The sequence below is a fragment of the Mastigoproctus giganteus genome, unplaced genomic scaffold (genome assembly GCF_048544385.1).
Source record: "Mastigoproctus giganteus isolate SK-2022 unplaced genomic scaffold, ASM4854438v1 scaffold_15, whole genome shotgun sequence".
Classification (NCBI taxonomy): Eukaryota; Metazoa; Arthropoda; class Arachnida; order Uropygi; family Thelyphonidae; genus Mastigoproctus; species Mastigoproctus giganteus.
In genome coordinates this window covers 7,296,027-7,311,937 of record NW_028328292.1, presented here as the reverse complement: position 1 = coordinate 7,311,937, position 15,911 = coordinate 7,296,027, and the positions used below count along the sequence as shown (strand labels likewise).

Genomic DNA, 15,911 nt, shown 5'->3' with positions numbered 1-15,911 from the left:
GAAATGCGTTAATCGAATATCATAACCAATAGGAAAAAGGAAATTCCAGAAGGTCAAGGACCAATATAATTGATCCTTGATCTTCTGGAATGTCCATAAAGAATTTTAAAAATACCTTTTTTAAATAACTTTTAAAAAAGTTATTTAAAAAAGGTATTTTTTAAATAACAATAAATATATAATTATAAAACAACTGTATATAATGTAAAAGATAATAAATAATTATGGAATTAAATGTTTATTGCATAAAACAGCAGTTTTTAAACTGTGCGACCCGGAATATTTTAAATTTTCGAGGGAAACACAGCGATACTCGACATCTGTCTGACACGCACGAACTACTAGCTCGAGGTAGTTCACAGTTTCAGCATTTCTTATTAAGTTGTTTGGACCTAACTACTAAACAAAACTGTTAGGTATTTCTTTTGGTCTGGGTGCACCTTGAAAAAATGACTGGGACATTAAAGGCGCCGTGAACCGAGAAACTTTGGGAACCTCTGACATAAAATACGCAATGAAGAAATTACTGTTGCGGAAATATTTAAACAGTGTTGACTTTCTCTTTTCATCAATCAATTTCCTATAGCCGACAACAATCTTCTCTGGGCCCTGGCGAAATAAATATCGCAGAGAACATCAAACTTTTTTTTGAGGTTCTATGCGATACGAAAGATTTCATCTAATTCTTTTACCGTTATCTCCTTCGCGGTAACATTTTCATCTGGCTCATTTAAAAATTTGAATTTTTAAGTGCAAGTCTGCATTGACTTTATTAGCAGGAAACAAACACGTCTTCTTCCGATGGTTGATGGAACACACACTGAGGTGGACAGCAGGCAAATGTTTGTTTATTTATTGTACGACTCGCGGTAAGCTTAACTATCGCATAAAAAAAAGATTGCATTAACTGGAAATTTGCATAGTGAAAAGTGGTATCATTTTTCAAATAGCGTTAACTGAATGTCGCGTTAATCGAACTAGTGTTATGCGAGGCCTAGCTATATAAGTTTATACCAGGAGATTGTACTATGTACCATGAAATCATGAAGCATTTGAGAGATATAATGAGAGGACCTGATCTGTCAGTGAAAAATTGATAGTTGCTTTAAAACTGGCAGTCTAGGGACCATGTGTTTCAATTTTCAGAGCATTTTACTGCATATAAGTAACCCAAGTGGTAATACTTAGAGGAAATGCGCTAATACAAAATTTACATAAAATTCATAAGTTATACAAATCTTCATAAATGTTGATGGTTGTGAGATCTCAAATTTTTGCACATGGAGAAAATACTTTTTGCTGGATAATGCCACTGATATGCTGTTTGCACACTAGTGTGGCCTGTGAATACTTGAGGTTGACACTCCTGGTTTATAACAATATTCCTACTTATGTGCCACATGTGCTTTACTTTGTTATGTCAATTTTATTTCATGCACAGTTTGTTTATAAACATTTGCGGTCTGTTTTCGGTAGAAATGCTCGTGTGGTTCCTTTGTTTTTATTTACTTGGAGGGGGGAGCATGCTTAAAATGTTAAGTTACAGGAGATCACATAACATTCTTATTGAATACTTTATATCTTTGTACAGAGATGCTGAAGATGCTGTCCAGGCACGTGATGGGTATGATTATGATGGCTACAGGTTAAGGGTGGAGTTTCCTCGTGGCAATGGACCTGGTCGAGGAATGGGAAGCCCTCGTGGAAGGGGGCGAGGACCCCCTGCAAGACGTTCTCAATACAGAGTACTGGTTTCTGGTAAGGTATTTCCTAAATGTGGTACATAATTGATCAGGTATGTGTGTGTGCAAGCATATACACAATTCAGTAACACTTAGTATCATATGTGTCTTGTTTTGTTCATAATTGTAATATTTGAATTTAACATTTTTAAACTTGTTTTAATGTAAATTAAAACTGTGGAGCCACTTGTGAACAGATCTTATACAGAAAATTGAATTTCTTGAATAACAATTGTCAGGACTACATGGTCAGCAGTTTAAAAGAAAAATCCATGAGTAGCTTCCACTGTTTCATCCTGAACCCAGCTTTACGTTCATTTTGAAATTCTGTATAATGGAGCATATATGCCTTTAGGAATATCTTTATTCCCAAATCTTATGTTGACTAGAATTAGACTCGAAATTCTCCTTGGCCACAGAGAAATGTAGGTTTGTGATTTGAATTCTATTGGAAAAATAGCAAATTTTGATTTGTTTATGCTTTGCACCTTCAGAGCTGCCATTTTCCACACTAACCCATGTGGACCATGAGTTAGAGACACCTGAATTCACAGATAGATGTAGAAATCATCTAATCAGTAAAATCAGAAGTTAAATCTCTGGAATTTTAGATGAATACACTGAATACTTTCAGTGACTCTGAGTTTGGTTTGTCCACTATTTTTAACTTGAGTACCATTTATCAAAAAAAAAAAAAAAATCTAGTACTTTTTTTTTAATATTACTAGGGGAGCTCCCCCTGCCCGCTACGCTTGCTTCTTTTGATGAAGTAAAATAAAATACTTACAGAAGCTTTCGACACTGTACACGTCTCTTCCTCTGCTATGAATATAAAAATATATATTACATATGGAAATCAAGCATGGTACCGTGTGGTCATGTTAGATAAACATATTGCATGGCCACACTTAAATAGAAGCTTCTTTCACCACAGTAAAAGAAGCTTCTGTTTAATCCCCATCTCTCTTATTGGCTGAATAAATATCACTAGGAGGAAAATTATTTTAATGTATGCAATTTTCTTGTAACCCTATTGCACAGTGTATGTATATTATGCAATGGTATGCATACCAGATGTGGGAACTATTGCCTTAGATAACAAACATATGGGAATTCAGTGATAATATTAAGTTACAAATGTGTGGGAGGGAATCATATGTGGCAAGTAGACATTCAAAAGTATTCCTCCATATCCCAAATTTTTTTTTTTTTTTTTTTTCAGGCAGTAGTGGTGTGTTGTTTTTTTTTTTTTTTTTGTTGGCGCATCAGCTTCTGTGGCCATAATGCACCTCCCGAGGTTTTGCAGTACTTTGATCCAAGCCCGAGGCGGGATTCGAACACGCGACCTTTGGGTTGCTAGGTAGGCACTTTACCCATCCGGCTAGCCCTGTCGGGACGCAGTAGTGGTGATATCTCTCTCGATGCAAGGTTTACTAATGTAATTGAGTGTATATTATCCATTCCTGAATAATGGATTCCATCCTTTTTTCCCTAGCTCATTTTAGAACATACTGCTAACTTTTCTCTATTTTATGTAAATTCAATTTGAACCTCTTGATGCTGAGGAGAAAACCTAATTTGCTCACAGCTGTGTACAGAAAGCCTTTTTCCCTTGACTTAGTGACATGTTAACTGAAACATGTGAGCAACTAAGATTGTGCATTGCCAGTTGATTGCAATTTAACTAAAAGGAAATGAAATTGGGCATGCATGTTATGAAAAGCAGCATAATTTTGTTGCAATATATAGTAGTGATGTAATTTGAAGAAATATTTTATTTAATACAGTATTACTTATCAGTTTTATTAAGTATAACCTACAGATAAGACATAAATATATATTTTTGGACCCTTAGCAAATTTAATGACTACCCATGTTTGTTTTGGGAACATGGGTTGGGAATTCCTGCATTAACATTAGTAGGGCATATGATGCAAGAAAGCAAGCTTATATAGCATCGGCCAAAGAGGGGGGGGGACTCTCTTCCTGTTTCACCCATCCATTCACTCCAAATATTTGTCTAGTTCTGCCTTGAAGTTATTTAAGTTGCTGACCTCCACTACAACAGATGGAAGTTTGTTCCAACTATCAACCACCTGCTGGTTAAGATAAATTTCTGCCTGTCTATTCTACAATTGTCTTTCTTCAATTTGAATTTATGTCCCCTCATGTTAGTAATCTGAGCAAGTGGAAGAATCCCATTAGCATTGAGCTTGCTCAATCCATTCAAAGCCTTATACACCTCAATTAGATCACCTTGCAGGTACCAAGTCTCCACAAGCTGCAGTTTGCAGAACTTAAGCTTTTCTTGGTAACACCAACCCTTTGTTCTGCTCACCAATATCATTGCCCTTCTCTGTACTCGTTCCAGCAGCTCCACATCTTTCCTAAAATGGGGCCTCCAGACCTGTATATAGTACTTCCCTTGTATATAGTACAAGGGAACAATCACCCCCTTATCCCTACTAGCAAAATTCCTGTGTATCATTGACAAGACACCATGAGTTACTCTTGCGGCCTTTTTGCCCTGCACAGTTACCCCCCCAGGTCATTAGCATTAGTAGAGGCATTTCATGCAAGAAAGCAAGCTTATGCAGCATCAGCCAAAAAAAAAAAAAAAAAAAAACCCACTTCCACTTCACCCCTCTGTTCGTTCAAAATACCTGTCCAGCCGAGCCTTAAACTTATTTAGGCTATCAACCTCCACCACAAGGGATGGAAGTTTGTTCCACCAACCAACCACCCGCTGGCTAAAGGCAAATTTCCGCATGTCTATCCTACATCTGTCTTTCCTCAGTTTGAATTTATGCCCTCTCAGGTGATTTTTCTGAGCTAGAGGAAGAATCCCATCAGCATTGGGCATGCTTAAAGCATTCAAGGCTTTATACACCTCTATCAGATCACCTCGCTGGTGCCTAGTCTCCAGACACTGTAATTTGCAAAACTTAAGCCTTTGTTCCATTCACTAATCTTGTTGCCCTTCTCTCTACTCTTTCCAGCAGCTCTACATCCTTCTTGAAATGAGGCCTCCAAACCTGTATACAAGACTCTAGGTGTGGCCTGACCATTGCCTTATACAATGGAATAATCACCTCCTTATCCCTGCTGGAAAAATTCCTGTATATCATTGACAATACTCCATGAGCTACTCTTGCAGCCCGTCTGCACTGCTCAGAGAACTTCATATCTGCCTGCACAACCACCCCCAAGTCCCTTTCATTCTCTACCACTGTCAGTGTAGTTCCACAGAGTTGATACGTTGCTCTGGGGTTGCTGTTTCCCATGTGTAGTACTTTACATTTGTCGATGTTAAACTTCATTTGCCACCTCTCAGCCCATCTGCTCAAACTTTCTAGATCCTGTTGCAGCAGCATAGTGTCAGTAGTGTCCTTGACAACCCTGCCAACCTTTGTATCGTCTGCAAACTTGGACATTAAGCTTGATATACCATCATCAATATCATTTATAAATACAGAAAACAATAATGGACCCAACACTGAGCCCTGAGGGACTCCACTAATAACATTAGTCCACGATGAGCAGTGTCCATTGATTACCACTCTCTGTCTTCTTCCCCTCAACCACCCCTTTATCCATAGCAGCAATTTGCCTCCAATGTCACACTGCTCCAATTTGTGTAGCAGTCTTCCATGTGCAACAGTATCAAAAGCCTTTCTAAGATCCAAGTATATAATATCAAAGTTATTCCCTGCATCCAGTTCTTTTGTGACTGCATCATAGTATCCAATCAAGTTGGTCAGGCAAGACTTCCCTTTAACAAAACCATGCTGTGTCTGAGCTATAACAGAAGTCTTGTCTAAATGATCCTGCAGTGCTTCTTTAACCACTGCCTCCATTAATTTTCCTGGAACAGAAGTTAAGCTCACAGGTCTATAATTACTTGTCAGCCTTTGATCCTCCTTTGTGAATTGGGGTCACATTTGCACATTTCCAGTCTATGGGTACCTCCCTTGAGTCCAAGGAAGCTCTCATAATTATGGCTAAGGGTTTGCTTACTTCCTTTGCTGCCTCCTTTAATATAACTGGATAGATCCCATCCACCCCGGGTGCCTTTCTTGTGTTTATCTTCAACAGTTTCTCCTCCACTTTACTCCCAGTTATTTCAAGATTCTGTAGCTTACTGCTAGAGTTGAATACACCTCTGGCATTCCCCTTGCTGAATAACTCCTCATGTGTGAATGTCGATGCAAAATATTCATTTAGTTTGTTAACTACCTGAGCAGGATCATCAACAGTTGACCCATCGATATCAAGTGGACCAATCTGATTCATCCCCTTCCTTCTAGAGTTTACATAAGTAAAGAACTCTTTGCTGTTTTTCTTTGGATCCCTTGCCAAGGATTTCTCGTAATCTGCCTTTGCCTGCCTAACCTCCTTTTTAACTTGGTTACATATCAACTTGTATCTATCATAGGCTTCTGTGTCATGTGTTAATTTGTAAGTATCCCGTGCATTTTTCTTCTCTGCCATATGCCTCATTAGTTCATCTGACATCCATTTTGGCCTAAACCTTTAACAATATTTCTTAGTTGGTATGTAAAGCCTAGTAGCTTCCAAGATAAGTTCTTTGAATGCTTCCCATTTTGAATTTGCTGTTGGTAACATCATCAGTTGGTCCCACTGTATAGAATTTAAATACTGTCTCAGTCCATCGTAGTCGCCTTTACGGAAGCAATAACCCTTCCCTTTACCCCTAATGGTAGTTACCTCTTTGAGTAAATCCCACTTCAGAACACTGTGATCACTGCCACCTAGTGGTTCATTTATCTGCAGATTCTTAATGCATGAAGAATCACTACTGATAATCAAATCAAGAGTATTACTCCCTCTAGTTGCCTCCCGAACATGCTGATGTAGAAAACAATCATCCAATAAATCCACAAAAGCCTTGCTAGTGTGTGAGTGACCAGCCCCCAAATTCCAGTCAATATCTGGGAAATTAAAATCCCCCATTATAAGACTCTCTGATTTACTGGCCCACTCTATTTCTCTGTACAGTTTCTTATTATACTCATCAGAGTCATTAGGTCTATAGCACACTCCTACTCTCAATTTTGATCTCTCAATGCTTATGTCACACCAAACTGACTCGACACTGCACTGTCCAGCGATGTCGACTGGCTTCACTTCCTTGGATTTTATGTGTTTCTTAACTAATAGCATAACCCCCCCTCCCTTCCTATCCTGTCTGTCCTTTCTGGAGACATTGTACTCCCCAAATTCCAGTTCTGCATTCCTTATATCTGTGTGACACCACGTCTCTGAAATCCCAACAATATCTGCCTTTGATGTTTTGAGCAATACCTCAAATTCATCAAATTTATTTACTAAACTCCTAGCATTGGTGTACACGCAAGTATGCCTGCACCTGTTTCTATTCTTAGCTACCCCAACACAACCCATGTGTTTACTTGTACTGCAATGGCTCCCAGCAGTCTCTGAAATACCATGCATCTTGTTTTTCAGGCTTCTGCTCATTCTAATAGAAGCAGTGCAAGAATCTCTTTCACCTCTGCCAGTGGCTACTGTCAATCTATTGGTCTTTGTCTCCCCCCCAAGCTATCAGTTTTCCGACCCACCTAACACTGCCTCGATAGCATCAGCAAATATTCTTGCACCCTTTCTATTTAAGTGTATCCCATCCCTGTAGAAGCAATCTCTCCTGTTGACAAGTACAGTCCAGGCTGAAAAAAAATTCTACCCCTTGAGCCTTGCACAATCTTTCCAGGGCCGAATTGATCGACAAGGCTCTCATCATATGCTCCCTCCCATCGTGTCTGGGCAGAATTGCAGACACTTTCAAATTCAACCCTAATTCTCGGCTTTTGTTCAACAGTGACCTGTACTTGTTAAGTAATTCTGCCGGTCTCCTACTCTTAATATTATTATTTGTGCCAACGTGTACAACTATATCACCTTTTGTGCCCTTAAAAGATGATATTCACTCTACAACGTCATCAACCTTTGCCCCTGCAGACATACCCTGGTCCTGTTCCACCTATCTTTTTTACAAAGCATGTTCCCCGTTTCCCTGACAATAGTCACCAACAACTACTAGTTCCTTCGGGACCAGCGCATTCTGCATTGGGGGTTGCCTCTGTGTCACGCGATGCCCAGGTGCAAGCTCTGGCGTTGATGTGGGCAGCTGAGAGCTTGATGGGCCCCTCAATTTAGTTTCTTCGAGGGCATCCACCCTGTCCTTCAAGCTCTCATATAGGCCCACAAGAACGCAGAGTTGTTGCCTGATATCGATACACTCCTTGCATCGCGCGCACACAAAGACATCCCCCTTGGCAGTATCATGTACCGTACCCGATTGCTCTGCAAACATCAAGCAAACAGTGCACTTTATAAGGCTGTGAGTCAGAAGACAACTGCCCCCCCCTCAGTTCTGCTCTGAGCCACAGCACTTCCATTAGCTTGAGCCTTTTGCTTTGCTGCTCTGGTCTGAGTCATGATTCTATTAATTATGTTAAATATAATTAATTATATTACGTTTGTAATCTAAGTCGTTATATGTATTTATTTAAACGTACAATTTAACTGCTAACGAAGTTCAACTAATGCTATCTAGCGGTATATAACTATCGTATAACAAAGGCGGGAAAATTACGAACGGTAGCGGAGTTGAAACACGTGGAAACCCTTACCGATACTTTTATGCAATTACAAGGAGGAGTAAAGAATAAATACACCAAATTAATCAGAAAATCACAAAATAATGTTACACTACTAAATTTAAATCAAAAGTTTTAGAAAAACAATAATTTCAAATCAATAAATAAGGGTCCTTTTCATTCTCCACTACCCTCAGTGTAGTATCACCCAGTTGATATGTTACTGTGGGGTTACTGCTACCCATATGCAGTACTTTACATTTGTCAATGTTAAACTTCAGTTGCTACCTCTCAGCCCATCTGCTCAACCTTTCCAGATCCTGTTAACCTTCATCAGTATCATTGATAAATACCAAAAACAACAATGGGTCCAACACCAAACCCTTAGGAACACCACTAATAACATTAGTCCATGAAGAGCAGTGTCTATTGATAACCACTCTGTCTTTTCCCACTCAACCATCCTTTTATCTATTGTAGCAAGTTGTACTTAATACCATATTGCTCCAATTTGTACAATAGTCTTCCATGTGCCACAGTATCAAAAGCTTTCCTGAAATCCAAGTATATGATATCAAAATTATTCTTTGCATCCAATTCCTTTGTGACCACATCATAGTCTTCAATCAAATTTGTCAGATAAGACTTCCCATTAACAAACCCATGCTGTGTCTGAACTATAATTGCAGTCGTATCACCCTTTGATCCCCGTTTGTGAATTGGGGCAAACATTTGTTCATCTCGAATCCATGGTGACCTCCCCCCAAGTCCAAAGGAAGCTTTCATAATTATGGCTAAGGGTTTGCTTGCTTTCTTTGCTTCCTCTTTTAATATAACTGGATAGATCCCATCCACCCCAGGTGCCTTCCTTATGTTTAACTTCAACAATTTCTCCTCCACTTTGCTCTCAGTTATAACAAAATCGCTTAGCTTCCTGTTAGAGTTTGATAAACATCTGGCCCTCTCCTCCTCTAATAATTACCCGTGTGAATGTAGATGCAAATTACTCATTTAGTTTTGCATTAATCCAAGAATGATCATCTGCAGTCAAACCGTTGATATAAAGTGGACCAATCTGATTCATCCCCTTTCTTTTAGAGTTTATATAAGTAAAGAACTCTTTGCTGTTTTTCTTTGCATCCTTTGCCAAAGATTTCTTGTAATCTGCCATAGGCTTCTGTGTCACCTGATAATTTATATACATCCCATGCATTTTTATTCTCTGCCTCAAGCCGCATTAATTCATCTGATATCCATTAGGCCTAAACCTTGAACAATACAAAGGGTACTAGGAAAGTTTTGCAGTACAGCTTTGTTTATTTAATTTTTTCAAAGTAATTTCCTCTACATTCAATACACCTCTCCATCCTCCAAAACCAATCTTTAAACCAGTTCTGCCAAGTTTCACTAGGGAGTAAAGCACACTCGTTGTCCCAAGCCCGTAGAAGGTCCTCATCACTGGAAAACCGCCTCCCTTTTAGCTTCATTTTCACATGCGGGAACAGTGCAAAGTTGCAGGGAACAAGGTCTGGACTGTAGGGAGGGTGCTCAAGAAGTTTGTCCTGTCGTGGTCAAATATTTGGTGCAGGCTTTGGCGCGGTGAGCTGCAGCATTATTGTGATGGAGGTACCAGGTGTCCATTCTTGACTTTGGCCGCAGGTTCTTCATAGATCCAATGACTTTAGGCAGGCATTGTTCAGTATTCCATTTAGCTGTGACTGTCTTCTGCGTGTCCAAAACGACACGTTCCACAATTCCACTCGATTTGAAAAATACAGCTATCATTTTCTTCTTTACAGATCGGGATTTTCTGACAATTACGGGTGTGTCGTCATCATCAAAGACCCAAACTTTGTTTTGAGCCTTGGTCGGCAGATTGTAATAGTACAGCCAAGTCTCGTCACCTGTCACGATATTGTTCACATACCGAGATTGACCCTTATCAAACTTTTTTAACATCTCCCGGCACCAAGTCACACGTCGTGTCATCTGCTCTTCAGTCAGTTGATGTGGCACCCAGAGAGAACAAAGTTTCTTCACGTGCAAATGATCTTGCAGAATCGAACGAATTGCTGGTGCATTTAGGCCCAAAGTATCCTCTATCTGTTGGTAGGTCACTCGCCTGTTTTCGTCAAGCATTTTCCTCACAGCAGTAACGTTTTCCTCTGTAACTGACGTTCGTGGCCTTCCCGGCCTCTAAGAATCCTCCAGAGCGAAATTTCCCCTTTGGAATTCTCTATACCACCTGAATATCGTTGTACGATGTGGACAATCATCATCTAGTGCAAGAGTCATTTCTTCTAAGCACTGGTCTATGGTTAAACCACGCACAAAATTATACCGCAAAACTGTCCTTATCTCATTTCGTGACCACGATGCCATCGCAAGCACTTCGCAAGCACTTTACACTCTCACTACTAATGAATAACTCAGCCCATCGACTTGGCGCGGCGGCTACTATGCACGTATGAACATGTCTCAACAGCTTCCTGTGATTCATTGTTGCGTCATATTGCAAAACTTTCCTAGTACCCTTTGTATTTCTTAGTTGGTATGAAAACCCTAGTAGCCTCCAAGATTAAGTCCCTGAAGGCTTCCCGTTTATAATTTATCGTTGGTAACATAATCAGTTGATCCCACTGTATAGAATTTAACTCTCTGAGACAACTCTAGTTTCCTTTACGAAAGCAAAAATACCTTCACCTTACTCCTGGTATCTTTAAGTAAATCCCACATCAGTGCACTGATCACTGGGACAGTGGTTCCTTTATCTGAAGATTCTTAATGCATGAAGAATCACTGCTGATAATCAGATCAAGATTATTTGTCCCTCTGGTCGCCTCTTGAACATGTTGCTGTAGAAAAGTCATCCAATAAATCCACAAAAGTCCTGCTAGTGTGCAAGTGACCAACCCACAAGTTTCAGTCAATATCTGGAAAGTTAAAATCCCCCATTATAATAATAGACATTCTGTTTTGCTGGCCCACTCTTTCTTTCCACAATTGCTCATTATACTCATTGGATTCATTAAGCCTATAACAATCACCTACTCTCATTTTCCCTTTCCCAGTGCTTATGTCACAACTCACTGACTCAACATTGCATTGTCCACCAATGTCAATTGGATGCACTTCCTTAGATTTTGTGTTTCTTAACTACTAGCATAACCCCTGCTCCCTTCCTGTCCTGTCTATCCTTTCTGTACACATTGTACTTCCCAAATTCCAATTCTGCACTGCTTGTATCCACGTGGCACCACGTCTCTGATATCTCAACAATATCCACTTTTGATGTTTTGCCGAGCACTTCAAATTTATTTACTATACTCCTAGCACTGGTGTACATGCAAGTGTGTGTGTGTGTGTGTGTGTGTGTGTGTGTGTGTGTGTGTGTGTGTGTGTGTGTGTGTGTGTGTGTGTGTGTGTGTGTGTGTGTGTGTGTGTGTGTGTGTGTGTGTGTGTGTGTGTGTGTACACACACCTATTCTTACTCTGTTACCCTAACACAACCCATATATTTACTTGTTCCATGATGAATCCCAGCAGCCCCTGAAATCCCCAGTACCTCGCTTTGTAGGCTGCTACTCATTCCAGTAGAAGCAGTGCAAGAATCGCTTTCACCTCTTCTTGTGGCTGCTGTTTGTCTGTGAATCCCCCTCCCAAAGCTATCAGTTTTTTGACCCACATAACACTGCCTTGATAGCATCAGCAAATATTCTTGCACCTTTTCTATTTAAGTCTATCCCATCTCTGTAGAAACATGCTCTTCTGTTTACAAGCACAGACCAGGCTGAGAAAAATTCTATCCCATGAGCCTTGCACAATCTCTCTAGGGCCGAATTGATTGTCGAGGTTCTCATCATATACTCCGTCCTATCATGCCTGGGCTGAATTGCATTCACTTTCAAATTTATCTGTAACTCATGACTTTTTTTCAACATTGACTTGTACTTGTTAAGTAAGTCTGCAGATCTCCTACTCTTAATGTCATTAGTGCCAACGTGTACAACATCATCTTTTATGTCCTTAAAAGATGATATCTGCTTTACATCAACTTTTGCATCTGGCAATCATACCCTGGTCCTATTCCACCTATCCTTTTTGCACAATATATTTCCCATCTCCCTGACAATAGTCACTGGCAGTGACTAGCTCCTGTGAGAGCAGTGCAAGCTCTGGCATTGATGTGGGCAGCTGAGAGCTTGATGGGTCCCTCAATTTTTAGTCCTTCAAGGGCATCTACCCTTTCCTTCAAGCTCTTGTAAAGGTCCATTACAACGACGAGTTGGTGCCTAACTTCTTCACACTGCTTACATTGAGCACACACACACACACACAAAGACATTCCCCCTGGCAACATCTTATCCCGTCCCAGAAAGGTCTTTCACAAGTTGCACATTTCTTTAGGCTGTGATGCGTTTGAGTATCGCCCCCTTTGGTTCTCCCCTGAGCCACAGCACTTCTGCTATTTTGTGCATGTTGCTTTTCTGCTCTAGTCTGGGTCATGATTTCTGTTTAAATATGATTTAATTAATAAGGCTAATAATAATAATTAATTAATTTACTATACTAAGCTAATGTGCTAATATATATTCTGCTACATAGTTTTACATTATACCTTAGCTATCAAACTCGAGATATACATTAAGTTACACTATACCGTAATGATCAAAATGCTAAATTAATTATATCCAGTGGTGGGATTCCGCTGGTTTGCATTGGTTCGCACCAGCCTGTTCCTAGAATTTGCCGAACCCGTCTCTGAAGGCCGTTTCACACCGAATGCCTACTTCTGGTTGCTGTCATCCATGTTCTGCTCATTTTGCACTTGCAGACACGTGCCCTCAGCTATTCTATTCTTAGTCGTGATGGAGATTTATTGCTACTTACATATTTCCTTCTGCAGGAAAAGAAAATAGGTTGACAGATGTAATTCAAAGTGCCAGTTACACAGCAAAATTCAGAACTTAATACCTGATATTAGCAAAAGTGATAAGTTTAGACAGACTATTTTATGGATAGTTAAATAATTGACTACCTGGCATTTGATGAACAACATATGAAAGACGGAAGGATTTTGCTGATAATTCTAATTCAGTACTTTACTGGAGAAGTAAGTGGTTGTGAGTCAGTATGCACTTATGCTAGATTCATTTTTCACACAAAATTCAAACATTTCCAACTTTGTTACAGCAATATATTTTTTCTTAAAATCAAAAATAATACAAATAAAACACTTTTGAAAAGGACAGTTATTTTAATGCTGCCAGAATCCTAAAGTCTAATATATTTTTTCATTCATTTAAATGGTACTGTTTATGAAGTTAAAATTAATTTTTATATAAGTTTTATGTAGTCCTTTGTATTTTGTAGTTTATAATAAATTTATAAGAAATAATTAAAACTAAACAGTTTACATATTGCAGCCTCAAAAATAAAGCGAAAACAAGTTTTAGAGGAATTTTCCAAGAAATAACAGATCTGTGATTTTGAATGAAATTTCATTTTCCAATACTGCACTAGTTAGAGATGAAGATCCAGATCTTCCTGATTGCTGAAATATGAAGCAGGTCAAGGAATTTAAGAAGAAATATGATGTTTTGGTTGTTCCCAACAAAAAACTGGGTTGTTGATCAGTGTGCAAAATTTTACTCTGTAAACATGAAGGAAATTCATGTATTGAAGGAATGGAAAAGTTGCAGTATTGGGGCAACTGGAAAAACTAAAGCCGTCCAGCAAGCTTCTCAGAAAAATGATGAGTGAACACCTCTCGGTAGATCTACTGAGAGGACATACAGATGATTTAATTAGCAAATGCATGGATAAAATGAATGAAAAATATATCAGCAGTACATAGAAGATGAAATTGAACTGCAAGTAAAAAATGGTTTGGATATGGGAGGAGGACTCCATTCTCAGAAAACTACTGTTAAAATAGTTGATCATATTGCAAGAGAAATTAAAAAGGAAATATTTACTAAAGTAATCGAAAAAAAATTAAAACTTTGTGTCATCATTGACGAAGCTTCAACCATATATAATAAACCAGTGATCATAACTTTTATCAAAGATGAAGATTTTAATCTATCACCAACAATTTTTCTTGATTTGTTTGAGATGGAAGCACAGGATGCTGAGACTATACCAATTGTTAAAAAGTTTGAATGATGTTGGATATTTGAGAATCAACCTGATTGCATTCTGTTGTGATGGTGCATGTGTGATGCTTGGTTGCAAATCAGGGGTGACCACCAGACTTATAAAAGATTTTCCTGTTGTCATCGTTGGCAGTTTTTTTTTCTTTTCTTTCTTCTAATCACTGCCTACAACTAGTCTTAAATGATTCTATTACTGAAATAAAACAGGTGAATTGCTTCAAAATCTTCATATTTAAAATCCAGTTTTTCACCAATCCAACAAAAATCAAATGGAACTTTTCAAAATTTCTGAAGAACTTGGGCTAGAAATTACAAAGGTTTGTAGAGTTTTTGGACCAATATGGGCTGCTTGCAGCTTAAGAGCAACACTTGCTGTGTGGTGCACTTATCCAGCTTTGTACAAATACCTCCCGTCTTTGCAACAGATTCTTCATAGATGATTTAGCATTGATGATAGATATATTGGAAGAAATTTACCTACTTTCTAATGGGCTTCAAAACAGAAATTTAAGTTTGACAAGAGCCAAAAAAATAATAAAAAGATCCATTATAGCATTTGAAATGCTCAAAGAAAGTTCTGGAAGCCTTGAGAAGAAAGTTGGTCCTATCATAACTTCTGACTCTTTTACGAGTATTGGCTTTGTTGAGAATCAATATGGAAGCCAGTTCCTAGAAAGGATGACAAATCACTCCCATCCAATTATCATTGCATTGCAATTACTTCTACTCTTTCTAAAGTAATGGAGAAATCAATTAACCGCCAACTCTTGAACTACCTAGAAATCTTCCGTCTGATCAAAAATCACCATTATGGATTCTGTCAGTGTCAATCCACTGGTGTTATTCTGGCTTATGTTACCCATTTATGGACAAATTGAATGGAAAAGTTCAGTGAAGCACAAGCAGTTGCCCTTGACATATCAAAGGCTTTCGATCATGTTTGGCATAAAGGTCTTCTAAACAAGCTTCCATCTTATGGTTTACGAACTGTTTTTTGTAATTGTTTATCCAGTTTTCTCTCTGATCGCTCACTGAGGGTGATCGTAGATGACTCTCTGTCTTCTAACTTCCCCCTCTAATGCTGGTGTCCCCCAAGGTTCAGTTCTTTCCCCTTCTGTTTTCCTCTTGTATATTAATGACCTTCTTCCATTGACTGGAAATCCTATCAGTAGTTTTCCCGGTGATAGCGCATTGCATTCCACTTTCCATTTTGAGAAACCTCGCCCTGCTCAATCAGCTTCAATTTCTCGAATATCCACTGCCAATTCCTTAAATGCCCTCATTTAATTACCCTCACTTCTAATCTCTTTTGTGCATAAGCACGTTACAAATATTACTTTTCTTCCAAACAGCTGTTCACTCTGTACAAATTGC

The 15,911-nt window shown here is 38.9% G+C and overlaps 1 protein-coding gene across 1 annotated transcript in view; it reads left to right on the top strand.

Moving 5' to 3' along the window:
* LOC150074933 (serine/arginine-rich splicing factor 1A-like) overlaps window positions 1-15,911 on the top strand; it is a 39,793-nt gene that overhangs the window by 7,115 nt on the left and 16,767 nt on the right. The window contains exon 2 of the mRNA XM_090389332.1: window positions 1,592-1,758. Coding sequence (XP_090245458.1) covers window positions 1,592-1,758 — 167 coding nt within the window. The remainder of the gene's footprint in view (window positions 1-1,591; window positions 1,759-15,911) is intronic.